The sequence below is a fragment of the Garra rufa genome, chromosome 21 (assembly GCF_049309525.1).
Source record: "Garra rufa chromosome 21, GarRuf1.0, whole genome shotgun sequence".
Taxonomy (NCBI): Eukaryota; Metazoa; Chordata; class Actinopteri; order Cypriniformes; family Cyprinidae; genus Garra; species Garra rufa.
The window spans coordinates 30,225,302-30,245,417 of record NC_133381.1 but is presented as its reverse complement, the minus strand read 5'-3'; the positions used below and the strand labels follow the sequence as shown (position 1 = coordinate 30,245,417).

The 20,116-nt window shown below is 36.4% G+C and overlaps 1 protein-coding gene across 1 annotated transcript in view; it reads right to left on the bottom strand.

The window, feature by feature from the left end:
- LOC141295676 (calcium permeable stress-gated cation channel 1) overlaps positions 1–19,659 on the bottom strand; it is a 39,760-nt gene extending 20,101 nt beyond the window's left edge. The window contains exons 1-7 of the mRNA XM_073826932.1: positions 19,393–19,659; positions 17,124–17,203; positions 9,403–9,490; positions 8,730–8,767; positions 4,602–4,744; positions 681–732; positions 457–565 (exon numbers count right to left, since the gene is read on the bottom strand). Of these exons, the coding sequence (XP_073683033.1) occupies positions 457–565; positions 681–732; positions 4,602–4,744; positions 8,730–8,767; positions 9,403–9,490; positions 17,124–17,203; positions 19,393–19,626 (744 nt within the window). The 5' untranslated portion in view covers positions 19,627–19,659. The remainder of the gene's footprint in view (positions 1–456; positions 566–680; positions 733–4,601; positions 4,745–8,729; positions 8,768–9,402; positions 9,491–17,123; positions 17,204–19,392) is intronic.
- Positions 19,660–20,116: the final 457 nt, after the last annotated feature.

Sequence of the window (20,116 nt, the reverse complement as noted above, 5' to 3'; positions counted from 1 at the left end):
AAAGATGAGTAATTTTTTTTCCATAATGATGCCTCTTGTACATCGTCTTATTATCTATTGGGAGAAGCCTGTGTCATTTCCGGTCAAAAAAAAAACTGGTTGAATAAACGTAACTTTAAGTCAGAATTTGCCCGGGGTATGAATAATTTCAGTCTTGACTGTATATAAATATATAAAGCCTATATATTAGACCTGAACACAGGGGCGCCGCTCGCAATTTTGGGCCCTATGACAAAATATGAGGTTGGGCCCCCCCACCACACAAAAGCAGATCTCTGGGGGCCCCTAAAAGGCGTGGGCCCTTAGAATTGTCCTAACTTACCCCCCCTTAGCGGCGCCCCTGCCTGAACATGAGATGCACTCGTTCGGCTTGCAATCACTGTTAAAAGCAGTACCACTTACGGACCAGAAATGAGGTGTAATAACACATGCGCACGAATACAGCTGATTACCAACCTTCTCGTCCTCTCTGTATTCCAGTCGTGATGAATGATGGGCCATGCACAGCACTGTGATCACAAAATACAGCAGAGCAAAGATGCTGTGCAGCCACAGAAATGTGTTCCTGATGCACAAAGAATAAAGAGTTAAACAGATCATGCCAACAACTTCATCAATATGTACATACACAACAAGGTTATGCTTTTCAGGTCTACATCCATCATAAAAAACAATCTTACTGTGCGGGAACATTAACCACTGTTGTTCGGCCGAAATTCTGCGGGCTATCTCCTGAAAAGCATAAAAAATAAACAACATGTAACATTTCATGCACTTCTCACATACCAGTGTCAAAAATAAAACCCTGAAAGTAATTTGAGGCCTGTGCGGTACAGCGCTAACTCAATGTGGAATAAAAAAAAACTCTCTACACCCTAATCATTATGTTTTGGGTTTGGTTGCTATGACAAATTTGTGAATGTGCTGGTTTATTTCACAAATACAGTGTCAAATTGTTGCATAGAGATGACAGTAAGCGTCAAAACCCCCACCCTATTTTAACCAGCCGGACCCAGAGCTGCACCACAAACTGGTCTACCACACATCCACATTTAACGCTTTTAGAGGACCACAGTAAACTTCTGCCACCAAGGTCGTATGAAAGTCATATGAAAAGCTTATTGCAGGTCTAAAAAACAACAAGAGGTAAAGCCGCTGGCTTTTCACAATGCTCTTCTTGTGGCGTGGACCGTCAAGGCCTTTACCATATTTAACTTGGCCCTTCTAACCCTCTATCGTGCCACCCAACCATCTTCAAACACTGTAGGGTGGTCTGAATTATGCTTTTACACACGTCCACTAATGGAGGGTTAAGACTGAGCCCTTCTACGTCTTCAAGAGTTTTCCCAGGCTCTTCCTACAGTCATTCATCGACAGGCCCACACGGAATCTGCATCCGCAAAACCATACACAAATGTTATACATTCTCCCAGCTTTGTGCCTTTTTTAAATAGTAGAGCTCTAAGCTACATTTAATACATTTGTCAAAATACATTCTGCAGATCTCTCCAATTCCATCCAAGTCAATACAGAAAATGTATGTTGCTGTCAAGGGTTTTGTCAAAGGTAAACTATACAAGCTGACTTACTAATGGGTCACTTTTTAAATCAAAATGTGGCCTTTTATTATACAATTTATGAAAAAAAAATAACACTATAATGCCACTGAATAAAAAAATTTAAAAAGCTAATTGCGACTTTTTATCTCACAATTCTAACTTTTTTTCAGACTTGTGAGATTTAAACTAGCAATTGCAAATTTTAAAGTCAGAATTGTGTGATATAAACTTGCAAATGCAGAAAGAAAAATGATAAGATATAAACTCACAATTCTGACTTTTTTTCTCAAAATACTGACTTTATAACACAATTGCGAGAAAAAAAGTCAGAATTGTGAGATACAAACAAAAAAAAACAATTATGATTTTATATCACACAATTTTGAGAAAAAAGTCAAGATTATGAGTTCATATTTCACAATTCTGACTTTTTTCACAAAATTGCAAGTTAATATCTCACAATTCAGACAAAAAAAAATACATAATTGCGAGATACAAACTCACATTTATATCACAATTCTGAGAAAAAGTCAGAATTGTGAGTTTATATCACACAATTCTGAGAAAAAAAGTCAGAATTGCAAGATACAAACTTGTATTTGTGAGAAAAAAAGTCAGAATTGCGAGTTTATATCTTCGAATTCTGAGAAAAAAGTCAGAATTGTGAGTATATATCACACAATTCTGAGAAAAAAAGTCAGAATTGCAAGATACAAACTTGTATTTGTGAGAAAAAAAGTCAGAATTGCGAGTTTATATCTTCGAATTCTGAGAAAAAAGTTAGAATTATGAGTTTATATCACACAATTCTGAGAAAAAAGTTAGAATTATGAGTTTATATCACACAATTCTGAGAAAAAAGTTAGAATTATGAGTTTATATCACACAATTCTGAGAAAAAAGTTAGGATTACAAGTTCGTATTTTGTAATTCTTACTTTATTTCTCAATATTGCAAGTTAATATCTCACAATTCAGACAAAAAAAATTGAAGAATTGCGAGATACAAACTCACATTTATATCACAATTCTGAGAAAAAAGTCAGAATTGTGAGTTTATATCACACAATTCTGAGAAAAAAAGTCAGAATTGCAAGATACAAACTTGTATTTGTGAGAAAAAAAGTCAGAATTGCGAGTTTATATCTTCGAATTCTGAGAAAAAAAGGCAGAATTATGAGTTTATATCACACAATTCTGAGAAAAAAAGTTAGGATTACAAGTTCGTATTTTGTAATTCTTACTTTATTTCTCAATATTACGAGTTAATATCTCACAATTCAGACAAAAAAATTACAGAATTGCGAGATACAAAGTCGCATTTGTGGGAAATATTCAGAATTGCAAGTTTATATCACAATTCTGAGAAAAAAGTTTGAATTGTGAGTTTATATCTCAGAATTCTGAGTTTATATCGTGCAATTATGAGTAAAAAAAGTCAGGATTATTATTTTATATTCAGCTATTCTGACTTTATTTCTCAATATTGCGAGTTAATATCTCACAATTCTAAGAAAAAAGTCAGAATTGCGAGATACAAACTCGCATTTGTGAGAAAAAGTCAGAATTGCAAGTTTATATCACAATTCTGAGAAAAAAGTTGAGAATTACGAGTTTATATTTCACAATTCTGACTTTATTTCTCAATATTGCAAGTTTATATCTTGCAATACTGAAAAATGAAGTCAGAATTGCAAGTTTATATCTCAGAATTCTGAGAAAGAAGTCAGAATAGTGTTTGTATCACACAATTGGGAGAAAAAAGTCTTAATTTCAAGTTCATATTTCGCAATTCTGACTTTAATTCTCAATATTGCGAGTTTATATCTTGCAATACTGACTTTATAAGTTGCAATTGTGAGTTTTTATCTCACAATTCTAAAAAAAATGAATCAGAATTGAGTTTGTATCACAGAATTCTGAGTAGAAAAGTCAGAATTGTGAGATAAAATGTCACAATTACCTTTTTTTAAATTATTCAGTGGCGGAAACAGGCTTCCATACTAATCAGCACGTCACAGTTGACAAAAAAGATTTTTGGGATAAATGTCTCACTCACTGATAATAAAGGATTGGTGTGTTAATTTAGTTTCATTTCTATTCAGCTAGAACCAATCAGAATTAAATAAGTTTCAAGTCTGTAATTTCCAGTTAAACAGGTAGTTCCCCAAACTCACATCACTGCTAAGCCAAAAGCTGCTTGAATGGAAAGAGCAATGCATATGTTCAAAACAGCATGCTACCTACTATTCTATTCTTAATATAGTATAAACTGTACATTAACTTGGTTTGGTAAAAAGTATACAAGTAAACATTATACAACATTTCTAGTCTGATGAATGAGTTAAAATTCAGCCATATCATATTCAGCCTTGACTTAACTTATTTTTTTATAAATTGTCAATTGTTAAAAAAAAAACTGTATTTAAAGTAACAATTTAGATAATAGATGTACCTCTCTTGCTGAATTAAACATTACACATAATAAAGTGATGTGTGGTTATTAATATTACTGTTGATAAATATTACCATCTGAAACAGAAACAGATTTTTGTTTCGCATGCTATTTTGTGTGAAAAAAGTAAAATAGTGAACACTAGTACTGTATTCAGAACATAGTCAATGTTTTAAAAGCACCAAAGATCCATTTCTGCCACTTAGGAAATCAACCTATGAATGTCTTACTCAAAAAATTAAAGAAAGTATTGAAGTTTTATATTTTATGTTCATTTTAAATGTTAGATAAATTTTAGAGTATGCCGTCATGCACTTTTAAAGATTCATTTGAGGTCATGCGGGCCCAGGAAAGAAACCATATTACTCTAACAATCTGTCAAAACTAATTTGTTACATTATTCTAAAAAGTCTTTTTTAGGGGCAAGCACACTGAAGAATTAAGATGTAATGTTGATGTAATGTTGTTTTAAAGTTTACTGCCTTTTCCTGGATACCAAACGTGTTGTGTCTGTTGTCATGAATCCTTTATGGCTGAGCACTACTAGAGCAAACAGTAACCAAGCAGTTATGGATCTGGTGGAGGTACCGAGGAGGTTCCCAGAGAGGTTGACAGGCAAGATGATGGCGAGCGACAGCAAACACACCACCGTCATGAGCAGGATGATGTGACGCTGGAAAGACAGGTACGTGATCGCATCAATGCCACATTTACTGCGGATCTCTTCATCCCTAAGGGAACAATAAGAACAAAAAGGTTTCTTTAAAATATTTACACTTACATATTATTGACACTTTTATCCAAACCAGCATGGTCAGTATGCAGGCCATCAACTTAATGCACTTTTTTTTCACAATCCTATCCATTCATTAATACAAAAATGCATGCAATTTATACATATATGATTTTAAAATCATTTTAATTAAAGAAAGAAAGAAAGAAACATGCTAAACAAACCAAACCCACAAAAAAACAAAACAAAACAAAAAAACACAACAAGAACAAAAAACAACCCAATGCTGCTGCACCCAGGAAGCAGTTGGGGGGTTTGGTGCTTTGCTCAAGGGTCCCAGAGAGCGCTGGTTATTCACTCCCCCCACCAACAATTCCTGCCGGACATGAGACTCAAACCGACAACATTCAGGTTACAAGTCAGACTCCTTAACCATTAGGCCACAACTGCCCACAACTTATGAATTAATAATTCAATATAACAAAACAAAACCAACCCAACTCAAACCAAACAAAATAAAATGATATTAGGTTTCCTGCAGACTTTCATGACAAGGTCTGCATATAAAAATAAATCTTTTACAATATCAGATAATTTGCCTTTTTACAAAGGTTTGTATAAAGGTTTAGTTCAGGTTGTAAAATGTCATGTTGCATCTCTAAAAAGTACAGATATTTATGAGTTAATAATTCAATATGACAAGGACAAACAAAAAATGTCAAAATAAAACAATGGCAAACAAAACTAAATAAAACAAAACAAAGGAAATGGTATTAGAATTCCTGCAGACTTTCATGACAAGGTTTGCATACAAAAATAAATCTCTTAAAATATCAGACAATTTTTCCGTTTTACAAAAGTTTGCAAAAACGTTTAGTTCAGGCTGTAAAATGTCACGTGGTGCAACTCTAAAAAGTACTGGTATTTTTGAGTTAATAATTCAATATAACAAAACCAAACAAAAAATGCCAAACAAAGCAAAAACAATGGCAAACAAAAATGAAACAAAACAATGGCAAACAAAACAAAACCAACACAAACAAACCAAAACAAAACAAAGGAAATGATATCAGGATTCCTGCAGACTTTCATGACAAGATCTGCACACAAAAATAAATCTCGTAAAATATCAGATAATTTGTCAGTTTTACAAAAGTTTGCAAACCTGTTTAGTTCAGGTTATAAAATGTCATGTGGTGTAACTCTAAAAAGTACTGGTATTTATAAGTTAATTATTCAATATAAGAAAAAAAAACAATGGCAAACAAAACCAAACAAAAATGAAACAAAACAATGGCAAACAAAACAAAGCCAACGCAAACAAAACAAAGGAAATTATATCAGGATTCCTGCAGACTTTCATGAAAAAATAAAATCTGATTAAACATCAGATAATTACACAAATAAATCTGATTAAATATCAGATAATTTGTCAGTTTTACAAAAGTTTTCAAAAACGTTTATTTCAGGTTGTAAAATGTCATGTGGTGCAACTCTAAAAAGTACAGGTATTTATGAGTTAATAATTCAATATAAAAAAACTAAACAATGCCAAACAGAACAAAACAAAGCAAAAAACTATGGCAAACAAAACAAAGTCAATGCAAACAAAACAAAACAAAGGAAATTATATCAGGATTCCTGCAGACTTTCATGACAAGGTCTGCATACACAAATAAATCTGATTAAATATCAGATAATTTGTCCATTTTACAAAAGTTTGCAAAAATGTTTAGTTCAGGTTGTAAAATGTCATGTGGTGCAACTCTAAAAAAGTACAGGTATTTATTAGTTAAAAATTCAATATAACAAAACAATGGCAAACAAAACAAAACAAAAAACAATGGCAAACAAAAATTAAACAAAACAATGGCAAACACAAATGAAACCAAACAATGGCAAACAAAACAAACCCAAGGCAAACAAAACAAAACAAAGGAAATTATATCAGGATTCCTGCAGACTTTCATGACAAAAATAATTCTCTTAAAATATCAGATAATTTGTCAGTTTTACAAAAGTTTGCAAAAACATTTAGTTTAGGTTGTAAAATGTCATGTGGTACAACTTTAAAAAGTACAGATATTTATGAGTTAATAATTTAATATAACAAAACAAAACAACGCCAAACAATGGCAAACAAAACCAACCAAAAAACGAAACTTAACAGTGGCAAACAAAACAAACCCAAAGCAAACAAAACTAATTTTAAAAACAATTTTAAAAAAGACAAAAAAGGCAAACAAAAATGAAACAAAACAATAACAATCACAACAAAACAAAGTCAAACAAAACCAACCCAAACCTAGCCAAAGCAAAATAAAAGGAAATTATATCAGGATTCCTGCAGATTTTCATGACAAGGTTTGCATATAAAAAGAAATATTTTAAAATATCAGACAATTTAACCTTTTTACAGAGGTTTGTATAAAGGTTTAGTTCAGGTTGTAAAATGACATGTGGTGTAACTCTAAAAAGTACAGATATTTATGAATTAACCATTCTGAATAACAAAACAAAGTCAAACAAAACAAAACCAACCCAAACAAATCAAAGCCAAACAATTCCAAAAACAAAACAAAATGAAATGATATCAGGATTCTGCAGACTTTCATGACAAGGTCTGCAAATAAAAATAAATTTATTAATAATAAATAATACATCAATTTGCCCTTTTTACAAAAGTTTGTATAAGGTTTGGTTCAGGTTGTAAAATCAATTAATAATTAAATATATTTGTAAAACATACTTTTTACATTTGACATACTTTTACATTTTTTTGAAAAATAATGTGTTGAAGGTGTAAAGAAAATGTGTTCATGCTTTTATTACTTGATGGTTACTGTACACCACATAACATTTTAGAGTCTTAGAGGCTTTTCTTGAAAATTAGACTGCTGTTCAAATGTTTGCAGTCAGTATGCTGTTCTTTTTTAACTTTAAATGCATAAAAGAATCTTAAAAAATGTATCACAATTTAAACAGCTGTTTTCAACATTATATTAATAAGAAATGTTTCTTAAACAGCAAATCAACATATTAAAAAAATTTCTGGAGAATCATGTGACACTGAAGACTAGAGTAATGATGCTGAAAACAGCTTTGCCATCACTTAGAGACTAGATCATATTTGACAAAAATCCAAAATAGAAAACAGTTGTTTTAAATCATAATAATATTTCAAAATATTACAGTTTTAAATGTATTTTAGTAAGCGTAAGAGACAAAACCATGTATAAAATCTTACAGACGCCAAACGTTTGAATGGTAGCGTATATTCAAAACCACATGAAACCAACTTCAGAACGAACATATGGCACACGTTTTAAACTAGCTTTTTTCCTTCCTAATAAAAGATTCTTAATTTTTTTAAATGGTGCACGTTATTGACCCATGTGCATTCTCCTAGAATCAAACCTATGACTTTGGTTTAGCCAGATCTGCACTAGTTGAACAAAAACTAGCTGAGCAAACAGTCTCTGTGAGAGTTTTCAGTGAGTTTTCAGCATGTTTCCAATGAATTATTGGCTTCGGTCAACAATATACGTGTGGCGGCCTTTTTAAAAGACCACACAAATACATGAGGGCGTTGGGGGCTATTATGATTACAAGGAGCCCTCATACACACAAAACACAAACACACACACACCCCTTCGGCCTCGCCTCTCCTCGCCTCACACAGAGTGAGGAAACTCTCAGCGTGGCCTCTCGGTCGCCGGGGAGTTCAAGAAGCTTTTAAAGGCACCAGCTAAATATGGCACCAACATGCCATCCGAGTCGTCCAAATAACATCTCTGCAACCGTGGAGACAGACTAGCGGCTGGTTTACGCTTCTGAAAGGCTTTTGAGCGTGCCCAGACGTTAGAAGTGCTGGTAAAGCGCCCAGTCCACCTTCACCCTGTGTTTTCCCTTCTTAATGAGATATAACATGAGCAAACAGGACGCTGGCTGAAGACATCATCATGCACTTCTTGCACACTTACTTCATGTGGTACAGAGATGTGAGCCAGGAACAGAAGCCCTATAAAGAGAGGGAGGGAAGACAACGGTGTCATAAAAAGGTCTGGCATATAAAAAAAAAGAGCGCGTCTGGCTAGCTTAGCATCTGTCAGAATCATTTGTTCTTTAAGTGAACACGGATAGCGTAACAAGTGGAAAAAGCATTGCGAATGCATGCAATATCTTTAACGTGGCTGTGATGTCTTGAACTGTCATTGCACATAAAACACAAGGAGACAGAGTGAGGTCAGAATATAAACGGACAGATAGTGTGCATAAAAGAAAATAGCGTCTAAGTGCACAGGCTATTTTATATGACATCAGCTCTGGGGCGACGCTCCGTAACACGGCTGACTAATCCACGTTGACAGATTGAACTTTGTTTGTGCCTCTGTGTGTCTTCACATTTCAGCAGTAGTAAATTTGCATCAGCGTGAAGACGATAGTGATGTTAAAAACAATCTATTAGTTGTACTCATGCTTTTATTCCTTTCTAAGCAGAGGCGTTGTTGATACGACAAGGCCCTGTGGGTTTTGGCACTGCCAAATGTGATAAATTCAAGCAAAGATCCTCTTTCTGCATGATCAAATATTTCTTAAATGTGTTTGATGTTTCTTTTCTTTGTCTCTTTTTTGTCTTTTACAAAAGGTTCTCACCATGTCCTTGGTCTCTGAGTCTGATGGGCTGGATTCTGACGGGGTTTTCTCTTTCTCACTTTGTTCTCCATAGAATAGTGATGTCAAGCTACAAAACAAAGACAAACAATAAAAATGACAGGTAATACTTCAAATAGCACCTCACATACTGTTAGAAAATTGTATGAACTGAAATACTATTCTTATGGGATTATACTAGACTGGGGCTCTTACCACAGTTTTTAATACAGATTTTTCGGATTTCAATCTTACTAAAAAAGTTTTAAACAACACAAACTGGTACATTGATCCAGATCAAAATCAAGATTGGATTTTGCAATCTTGTAATGCCAAGCCAACAGAGGGAGCCCTTACCCATGAACTGACTGTTGCTGCTCCCTCTGCTGCCTCGTTGGTAACTTCCTGTTTGGTGGCCATTTAAGCAGGGCCTAAACCAAACAGGCTTTGCGAAGTATTGTTTTGCTGTTGCGGACTCTACCAAGTGGTTTCTTGTTTCATTGCCTTGTTGTTTTTTGCCATTGCCATTGTCCTGTTTCATAGTTTTGTTTCATAGTCATAGTTTTTTCTTGTTTCATTGTTTTGTTTTATTTGTTACTTTGGACTACTCACTTGGATTTCGACCCTCGCCTGTATTATTGGATTACGCTTTTGTATTGCCCTGGATGTTCCTGTTTGCTGGTGTTTGACCCTGCCTGTTTTGACTACGATCTGTTAAATAAAGGTAGCGTTTGGATCTTACACGCTTCCCTGAGTCCTGCATTACAAATCTAATGTAAAATCTTAATTGGCTTGACTTAATCTGATTTCAGAATCCTTATTTTGTTTTTTTGTTTTTTTGAACAACCCATTTTGATCCAATCCGATAACTGAAATCCAATCAAATTACTAAAGTTTAATCTGGATCAGAATGATTTTGAAATCCCATGTTTTGTGACCCAGGATCAGTTTTTCAAAACAAAGTTGGATTGGATTTGATCTCCCAGACACTTTTTTTGATTTACAAATCTGGATTACTAGTGCTCCCCTGAAGGGACATGGTGATAGAAAAAAATGGGATAGGAAAAAAAGCCAATGCTTTGCATTATATTTTACACAAATAACTAATTTGACTGGTCCATCTCTGTTGATTGTGCCTGTTTAGTTTACAATCAGTGTTAAAATAAACAATAACTTTTGATATTGATATTTTTGGAACTAGTTTTAAAGTTTTATTACATTTTTGTTCCTGAAATCCAGTCTTCTGCTGAGATCAGGGTAATTCAATTTTTTTGGATCAGAAGTATCCCAGTCTTACTAAAAAATTTTGTACAACACAAACTGAGGATTGGATTTTGTGATCTAATCTGATTTCAGAATCCTTGTTTTTCTTTTCAACAAAAAACAAAACAAAACAAAACACAAAGAGTAGAAAAAAATGTAAAAGACAACATTAAATAGCAGTTCATATGGGTTTTTGAAAATATATATATATTTTTGCAGTTTGTAACATAGCTGTCCTTCAATGTAAACAGTCTATTGTTAATCAAAAAAGTGCATTATACATACATATATTATACATACATATATTTTCTCTTAAAAGAAAATCAGAAAGTCAACTTAAAATCCCCTTAAAGAGTCATCATATTTTCGAATCTAAGAATTTTCTAATAATGAGTCGATTAATGTAGACTGTTGTTCTAATTACTTTGTTTAATAATAAAGAATGAAGACATATTTTGGTTTACGAACTGTATTGTTTCATCAGTTAGTCATGTTGACACTTGGTTAACGTATCCAGCATTATTGTTTTGTTATTATGTGTTTACAGTTTAGCAGCTAAACTTTAGCTGTGGACACGATTCGCTTGCATAAGTGTTAAACTAAATGTTTTTTATGTCATTATTTTAAAAACAGATTGGAGCATTATTGTTTTATGTAAAGGTGTAATGTCAATGATAGTGCTCGCTAACATACTTAAGTACTCCTCTCTGTATCAAATTACAATAGACTTGGCCAGCTGACCAATCAGAGCAGAGAAGGCTTATGGAAGGGAGGGGTTTACAGACCTTAAGGTCAGAACTGCTTCGAATGAATTGTTTCAAAATCACAGACAAATGACTCTAATATTAAATGTATATTCTGAGAAAACGTCTCAGGTTACGTATGTAGGGAACGAGACGCTGCGTCGAACGCTATGGGGAAACGCTATTTGGCGAGCCTCACTCTGAACGTAGTCTGCAACCAATCAGATGACGGGAGTGACGTCACAGGCGTGGTGACGTAAGCGACCAGGAAGTATAAAGCACGTGCGTTTGAAGCCGGCGTCAGCTCCTTGGAATGAAGCGAGCGCGGCAGGGATGCGGGAATTATGGCCCTCGACGCAGCGTCTCGTTCCCTCAGGGAACTGAGGTTACATACGTAACCTGAGACGTTCCCTTTCGTGAACGTCGAGCTGCGTCGAACACTATGATGAACGAGATGCCCACGCCTCCAGAATTCCAAGTCCCTGCCTAGGAAACTGCTAGGACAAGGGTGGAAAGAGTTGTGTCTGGTGAACATGCCAGAACACTGAGAAAGTCTCCACCTGGGGAAATTGCCAGGACGTGAGTAGTATTACGCCTCTGTCTGGAGAGCCGCCAGAACAAGAGGGAGAGAGTACACCTCCGCCTGGGGAAACTGCCAGGACAAGGAGGGATAAAGAGTCTCTGCCTAGGGAAATTGCTAGGACAAGAGCGGTATTACACCTCTGTCTGGGGAACCGCCAGAACAAGAGGGAGAATATATGGCTCGGCCTGGGAAACTGCCAGGACGCAAGGATAAAGTGTGCCTACCAGCGCAAGAGTAGTAATACACCTCTGTCTGGGAAACTGCCAGAGCAAGAGGGACATAATGAGTGCCTGGTGAACCTGCCAGGACACTGGAAGATCTCCACCTGGGGAAATTGCCAGGATGCGAGTAGTATTACGCCTCTGTCTGGAGAGCCACCAGATCAAGAGGGAAAGAATACACCTCCGCCTGGGGAAACTGCCAGGACAAGGAGGGATCAAAGTCTCTGCCTAGGGAAATTGTTAGGACAAGAGTGGTATTACACCTCTGTCTGGGGAACCGCCAGAACAAGAGGGAGAGAATACACCTCGGCCTGGGAAACTGCCAGGACACAAGGGACAAATATCTGTCACTCAAGGACAGAGGAGCCAGGAGTGGCTCTAAGGTCAAGTTCATAGAACCTGACGAATGTTAAGGGTGAGGACCAACCCGCCGCACCGCAGATGTCCTGGATAGGGACACCTGCTGCCAGAGCTTTAGAGGCAGCCAAGCCACGAGTTGAGTGAGCCTTGACCCCCAAGGGTGATGGCAGGCCAGAGGACTCATACGCAGTAGAAATGGCATCCACGATCCATCTACTGATAGGTTTTGAAGCAGGGTACCCCCTCTTAGGGGGACCGTAACAAACCAGCAGTTGCTCTGTCTTACACCACATGGCAGCTCTGTGGACATACATTATACTTCCGATGGTCGGGCTCCACGAATGGAGGAGGATAGAAGGCCTGGAGTGTGACTGGCTGTGGTACTAATGACGGGACCTTCGGGACAAACCCGGCTCTCGGGTAGAGAAAGGCTTTGGCCAGACCGGGCGCAAAGTCAATATAGGAAGGGGCCACTGAAAGGGCCTGAAGGTCTCCGACTCTCTTGAGAGAGGTAAGTGCAAGAAGCAACGCAGTCTTAATGGTAAGATTGCGGTCTGAAATCTCCTCTATTGGCTCGAATAGAGGTCTACAATGAGCTTCGAGCACCACAGCGAGATCCCACGTGGGGACCCTCGGTTTCACTCGAGGCCTCAACCTGAGTGCACTGCGGAGGAATCGTATGACCAAGGGGTTTCTACCCACTGACAGGCCACCGAGAGGGGCGTGGTAGGCCGATAAAGCCGCCACGTACACCTTCAGGGTGGAGTGGGCTAGCCCTGTGGAAAAGCGAGACTGCAGGAACTCCAGTGCTGTACCTATCGGGAAGTGAACTGGGTCTAATTGGTGTTGTCTACACCACGCAGTAAACAGATTCCACTTAAGGCCATAAAGTTTCCTCGTAGAGGGAGCTCTGGATTGAAGAATGGTCTCAACAACCTCGGTTGAGAGACCAGTGTCTATGAGTTGTTCCCCCTCAGGGGCCACACCCATAGTTTCCACAACTCCGGGCGGGGGTGAAGGATTGAGCCCCCGGCCTGGGAGAGGAGGTCCCTCCTGACGGGAATCTCCCATGGAGAGCCATCTAGGAGGGCGATTATGTCCGAGAACCATACTCGGGCTGGCCAGCATGGGGCTACTAGCAAAAGACGGACCCCATACCGGCGTACTCGTTCCAGAACTCCCGGGAGCAGAGCGATCGGGGGAAAGGTGTACAGACGAAGCCTCGGCCACGATGGCCTGCAGTGTTGGCCCTTCTTTTATCAGGACCTCTGCAATTCGACTGGGCATGCTCTCAATCAACTTCTGGGCCTGGGACTGATAGCAACCCATTCTTTCATAATCACTTCTTGGAGTTTGTCAGAATTAGTGGGTTTTTGTTTGTCCACCCGCCTCTTGAGGATTGACCACAAGTTCTCAATGGGATTAAGATCTGGGGAGTTTCCAGGCCATGGACCCACAATTTCAACGTTTTGGCCACTTAGTTATCACTTTTGCCTTATGGAACGGTGCTCCATCGTGCTGGAAAATACATTGTTCTTCACCAAACTGTTGTTGGATTGTTGGAAGAAGTTGCTGTTGGAGGGTGTTTTGGTACCATTCTTTATTCATTGCTTGTGAGTGAGCCCACTCCCTTGGATGAGAAGCAACCCCACACATGAATGGTCTCAGGATGCTTTACTGTTGGCATGACACAGGACTGATGGTAGCGCTCACCTTTTCTTCTCCAGACAAGCCTTTTTCCAGATGCCCCAAACGATCGGAAAGAGGCTTCATCGGAGAATATGACTTTGCCCCAGTCCTCAGCAGTCCATTCGCCATACACTTTGCAGAAGATCAATCTGTCACTGATGTTTTTTTTTTGGAGAGAAGTGGCTTCTTTGCTGCCCTTCTTGACACCAGGCCATCTTCCAAAAGTCTTCACCTCACTGTGCGTGCAGATGCGCTCACACCTGCCTGCTGCCATTCCTGAGCAAGCTCTGCACTGGTGGCACTCCGATCCCACAGCTGAATCCTCTTTAGGAGATGATCCTGGCGGTTGCTGGACTTTCTTGGACACCCTGAAGCCTTCTTAACAAGAATTGAACCTCTTTCCTTGAAGTTCTTGATGATCCTATAAATTGTTGATTTAGGTACAATCTTAGTAGCCACAATATCCTTGCCTGTGAAGCCATTTTTATGCAACGCAATGATGGCTGCACGCGTTTCTTTGCAGGTCACCATGGTTAACAATGGAAGAACAATGATTTGAAGCATCACCCTCCTTTTAACATGTCAAGTCTGCCATTCTAACCCAATCAGCCTGACATAATGATCTCCAGCCTTGTGCGCGTCAACATTCTCACCTGAGTTAACAAGACGGTTACTGAAATGATCTCAGCAGGTCCTTTAATGACAGCAATGAGATGCAGTGGAAAATTTTTTTCGGGATTAAGTTAATTTTCATGGCAAAGAAGGACTATGCAATTCATCTGATCACTCTTCATAACATTCTGGAGTATATGCAAATTGCTATTATAAAAACTTAAGCAGCAACTTTTCCAATTTCCAATATTTATGTAATTCTCAAAACTTTTGGCCACGACTGTAGATTACAATTTTTTGAGGTCATGTAAATATATTATAAATGTTTTTTTTTACATGTTTTAATGTATATAAAAAAAATTTTAAATTCTCGCAATTGCGAGTTTACATTTCTGCAATTGCAATTCTGACTTCTTTTCTCAGAACCACATAATACAAACTCAAAATTCGGAATTGTTAGATTTAAACTTGCAATTTAAGTTATGACTTTTTTTTTAAGAATTGCATGAAATAAAATCAGAATTGCGAGAAATAAAGTCAGAATTGTGAGAAATAACGTTTTTTATTTTCTATACATAAAACAAATGAAAGTTTGTATATCGCAATTCTCCTCCCCAGAACTGTGTAACTACAAACTCATAAATCTGACTGAGATCTAAATTCCCAATAGCAAGTAATAAAGTCAAATTCTGAGGGGAAAAAAGACTGATATGTTCATGTTTATATCTCACAATTTTGACTTAACTTGTAATTGTGTTATAAAGTCAGAACTGCAAGATATAAACTCACAATTCTGAAAAGAAAATGTATATATCCACCAGAATTGTGAGTTTATATAAGGTCTTAAAATTGAAATGGAAAAAATAGAAATAGTTCTTTTAAATTGTAATAATATTTCACAGTTTCAGTTTGTACTGTATCTTTTATAAAATAAATGCAGCCTTGGTGAGCACTTCATTGAAAAACATGAAAAAATATTACAGAAAGCCTAAAGACTTACATGCCACTGAAAATATAATCATAATATACTGTAACAGCATAATAATGCAAGAAGGCCTACACACTTTCAAATCACAATTTTTTTTTAAATTTTAAGAACATTTAGATAATGGAAATTAAGTATCAAAATATTAGATACCTTAAAAAGACTTGAATAAATAGTAAATAAACATTTTCTAACAAAAAGTAAAAGCAAAGTAACAAATAGAAAAAAGAAAAATGCAAAAATGATGTTTCCATCTACAGATTCTTTCCTGACCTTCTTTTCTCTGTAAATTAAGGGTGCACACTATTACTGAAAAACACAATCTCTACTTAGCAGTCCACATGCATTTTTATGTAAACATAATGGGCAATATATTGCGTCACCAAAATTGTTAAGGTCATGTATATATATAGTGCGATATGTCAATATATTTGTTATTGCGACAGGCCTAACTGGACGATGCCTTTTCTATTACAAATATCCCTCTAATGCTTCCATCAGTGATGGGCCTAAAAGCATTTTCTTCCAAGAACTCAATGGCAGCCTCAAGATTAGAAAATTGCAAGCATTTCCATCTAGGTCTATTATAGGAAATGAAAAGGAGCAGGTGAAATTCTAGTGTATACAAATGTGAAAACGTTATTTCAGTGAAAGCCAGAGATTTCTCTGTAGCCTGATGCAATGCCTTGCAAATATCCACACTGAGAATTAGCTGCACATTCGAATAAACAAAGACTTTAATGCTACATGCTGATGCAGAATAAAGCAGCGCTGCTGCAACAACAGAAGTCTTAAGACTTATGATCGAATTCCACCCACTGCTCCCACAGGGACACTGTGTGTGTGAGCTGAAAATTTGTAACACTTTTTTTTTTTTAAACACGGGTTTCTGAGAAAGATACAAATGTAATGGCATTTAGAATTAATTTCTAAAAAAGTATTGGTATATCAATTATGTACATGAGGAATAATTGATGACGGACTGTTGAATTATCAGAAAATAATGCACACCCAAGGTGTTATCGCAGCCACAACATGAAGCCCCTAAGTATAAATATATATAATAATGTATATTTTATACATCAGACCAAATAATCAAACCAGTATTATAACATTATGATTCAACTATGTCCTGTGTAACCAGCAGGTGGCACCAGGATCTCACACTGACCTGCTAAGCATTCAGTTCACTCAACCACCACACACAGTTGTTCAATTATTTACATCTTAATGCATTCTTCAAACAGTCAACACTTCTGAGATGATACCTGTCATTTTCCATAAGCAGAGCCAGGCGGCCGTAGTCCCACGCTGCTTTCCTCAAACAGGAGAAGATCAGAAGCAGGAACTAAAACACAGATACACCAAATCAAAGTTATATCAGCATACATATGTTCAAGAGATTTTAGACTGAGCTTAATAATTATAAAAAAATAAACATTTATTGTGAAACTGATAACATGCATAGTGAAAGTTAACCTGATCTAATGTTCATATAAAGAATGCTAACACCCAGAAGCCACTGCGACACTTTAAATGTGTGTCAAAACTATTGGTATAAATATAGTAGACCTATTTGTGTAAGCAAACACTTACACTCACTAGACCCCTGGCCAGCAGTAATAATTAGCTATTTCTTTTGGCCGGAGAAAGACGAGGTGAGTGGTTGTCTTGGAAACTAACAGGCAGTGAGGTCTGCATGCACACTTGTGTTCATAATGACTCCGGAAGGAACAGGCAATGACAAGACAACTTAAAACGCTGACTGCTGGGAAGCTACAGATCTCTATTGAGATTCTTAGGTTGCTGGCTCTGCCCTAGAAATGGAATTAATAAAACCCACTCCTGGTTTATAAATTAATCATGAACAATTCATTCTTTTGAGTCTGACAGTTTCAACACATGCTAGAAAAACATTAATTCTTAAACGAAACTGATTTGGCTGTCGAGTTGAATTCAAATGTATTTATACTACTGTTCAAAAGTCTGGGGTCAGTAAGATAAAACAAAAGTAAAAATATATTGACTTGATTAAAAGTGACAGTAAAGACTTTTACATTGTTACAATTTATTTTATTTTAAATAAACAGTTTTTTAAAATGTTGTTCAGAAAAGAATCCTATAATGTTGACATTTTTGTACTTTTTAATGAAAATATTAAGCACTGTTTTCATTACTGATAATAAGAAATGTATGGAAGCCTGTTTCCGCCACTGAATAAAAAAGAAAAAAAGATAATTGTTACTTTTTTTTCTCGCAATTGTGAATTTACATTTTGCAATTCTCATTTTTTTCTCAGAATTGTGAGATTTTAACTTGCAATTGTGAGATATAAAGTCAGAATTGCAAGATATAAACTTGCAATTGCTAGAAATAGACAGAATTGTGAGATTTAAAGACAATAAACTCTGAATTCTGACTTTTTTATCGCAAATGTAAGTTTGTGTCTCGCAATTCTGACTTTTCCCCCTCAGAACTGTGTAATACAAACTCACAAATCAGTTTTTTCTCAGAATTGTAAGATTTAAACTCACAAATCTGACTTCTTTTTATTAGAACGGCATAATACAAACTCACAATTCTTTTTTTCCACAGAATTGTAAGATTTGAACTCCCAATTCTGACCTCTTCTCACAAATGTGAGTTTGTATCTCGTAGTTCTGACTTCTTTTCCCTTAGAATTGTGAGATATAAATTCAAATTAAAAAGAGTTATTTTAAATTGTAATAATATTTCACAGTTTCACAGTTTGTACCGTATCTTTTGTAAAATAAACGCAGTCTTGGTGAGACTTCTTGAAAAACATGAAAAAATTTAAAGACCCCAAACTTTTGTTTGTATCTCGCAGTTCTGACTTTTTTCTCAGAATTGTGAGACATAAATTTCCAACTGCAAGTAATAAAGTCCAATTGTGAGATAAAACGTCTCAATTAAAGACCCCCTAAAAAATTAAAGACCCCAAACTTTTGAACTTAATTTTGAATATGGATATTTTAGAGCTAAATTGTATGCATGCTATTTTTTTCTTTCACTGTGAAATCTAATTATGTAGTTATCCTTAAAATTTAAAGTAACGTAAAAAAAAAAAACACTTTGTAGTTTAAACAACTAATTAATTTTAAGTTAAATTGAATAGGCGTGTATTCCAAATAACTCTTTTATTTAAGCTGAGCGTACTAATGCAACATTAACTGCAGTTGGAATTTTTCAGTTGCATTTAATTGAACAGATCCAGTTTATTTGTTATAACCATGTAAACTGATTGCCTTAGAAAGACCAAGTAAGTGTTATTCCAGTAAATTAACATGCACGTGCTAACATAACCAACAGAGGGATTATCATTGCATCAACAACTGCAGTTTACGCTATTAAAAGAAGAATTGTTGTACATTAAGTAAAGTCAACTAAAAAGCGGTAGTTAGGACATTTGTTGGGGAGAAATATGACTTGACAGTGTCACCTGTAAACAGTGATTTTACAAACATCAGTAAATCATGAAAGTAAGAGTGCTGCAGAATATTTAAAAAAATGTTATACCAGCCACACAGCAACATTGATGGCGAGGACAGTGGGGACTCCTCCGAAGGGCAGGCCCTGCAGGACGCTGCTGCGGGAGTGAGAGCGATAACATCTCTCTGCTGTGCTGTTTTCCTCCATCAGTGAGCTCAGGAAACTCCTGACGTCCAGTTCCTCCACAGGACTGCCACCGCTTGCTGGCCAGGACTCAAACACCGGCTGAGCCGTACCCCACAGGTCAGAGCGCACCGCCATGGCCGTGGCGCGGGTCTCAGGTAGCCCTTCAAACCGTCAAAGCATCACTGAGGAGAGACGACAGGAAAGAAAAAAATGAATCAGGTGAAAAGTCTGAAAAGTTAGTAACACTGAATGTGTTGTAGTGTCAAAATGATAATGTCAACTATTAATTAATTTGGAAAAAATTACTCAAAAGTTAGTCAATCTGGAAACATAAACAGCCTTAGAAACTTATTAACAGAAAAATACATTCAAGCTAAACAGAAATGTTTAAAACTTCAACAAAAACTAGTAGAAGTAAAAATATACTAAAACTTAAATTAAAAGTGAACCTAAAACCTAATTCAGAGTATGAACAAATAATATCGTAGTACATAAATAATCCTATAATATTTATATTGAGACTGGTATGTTGGCAAATCTGGGTACAGTTTAAGTCATTGTTCAGATCTTTTCTGAAACTTTTGAGATCACTGGAGTCTTTTTTTCTCTGGAGGAATATGTTAGA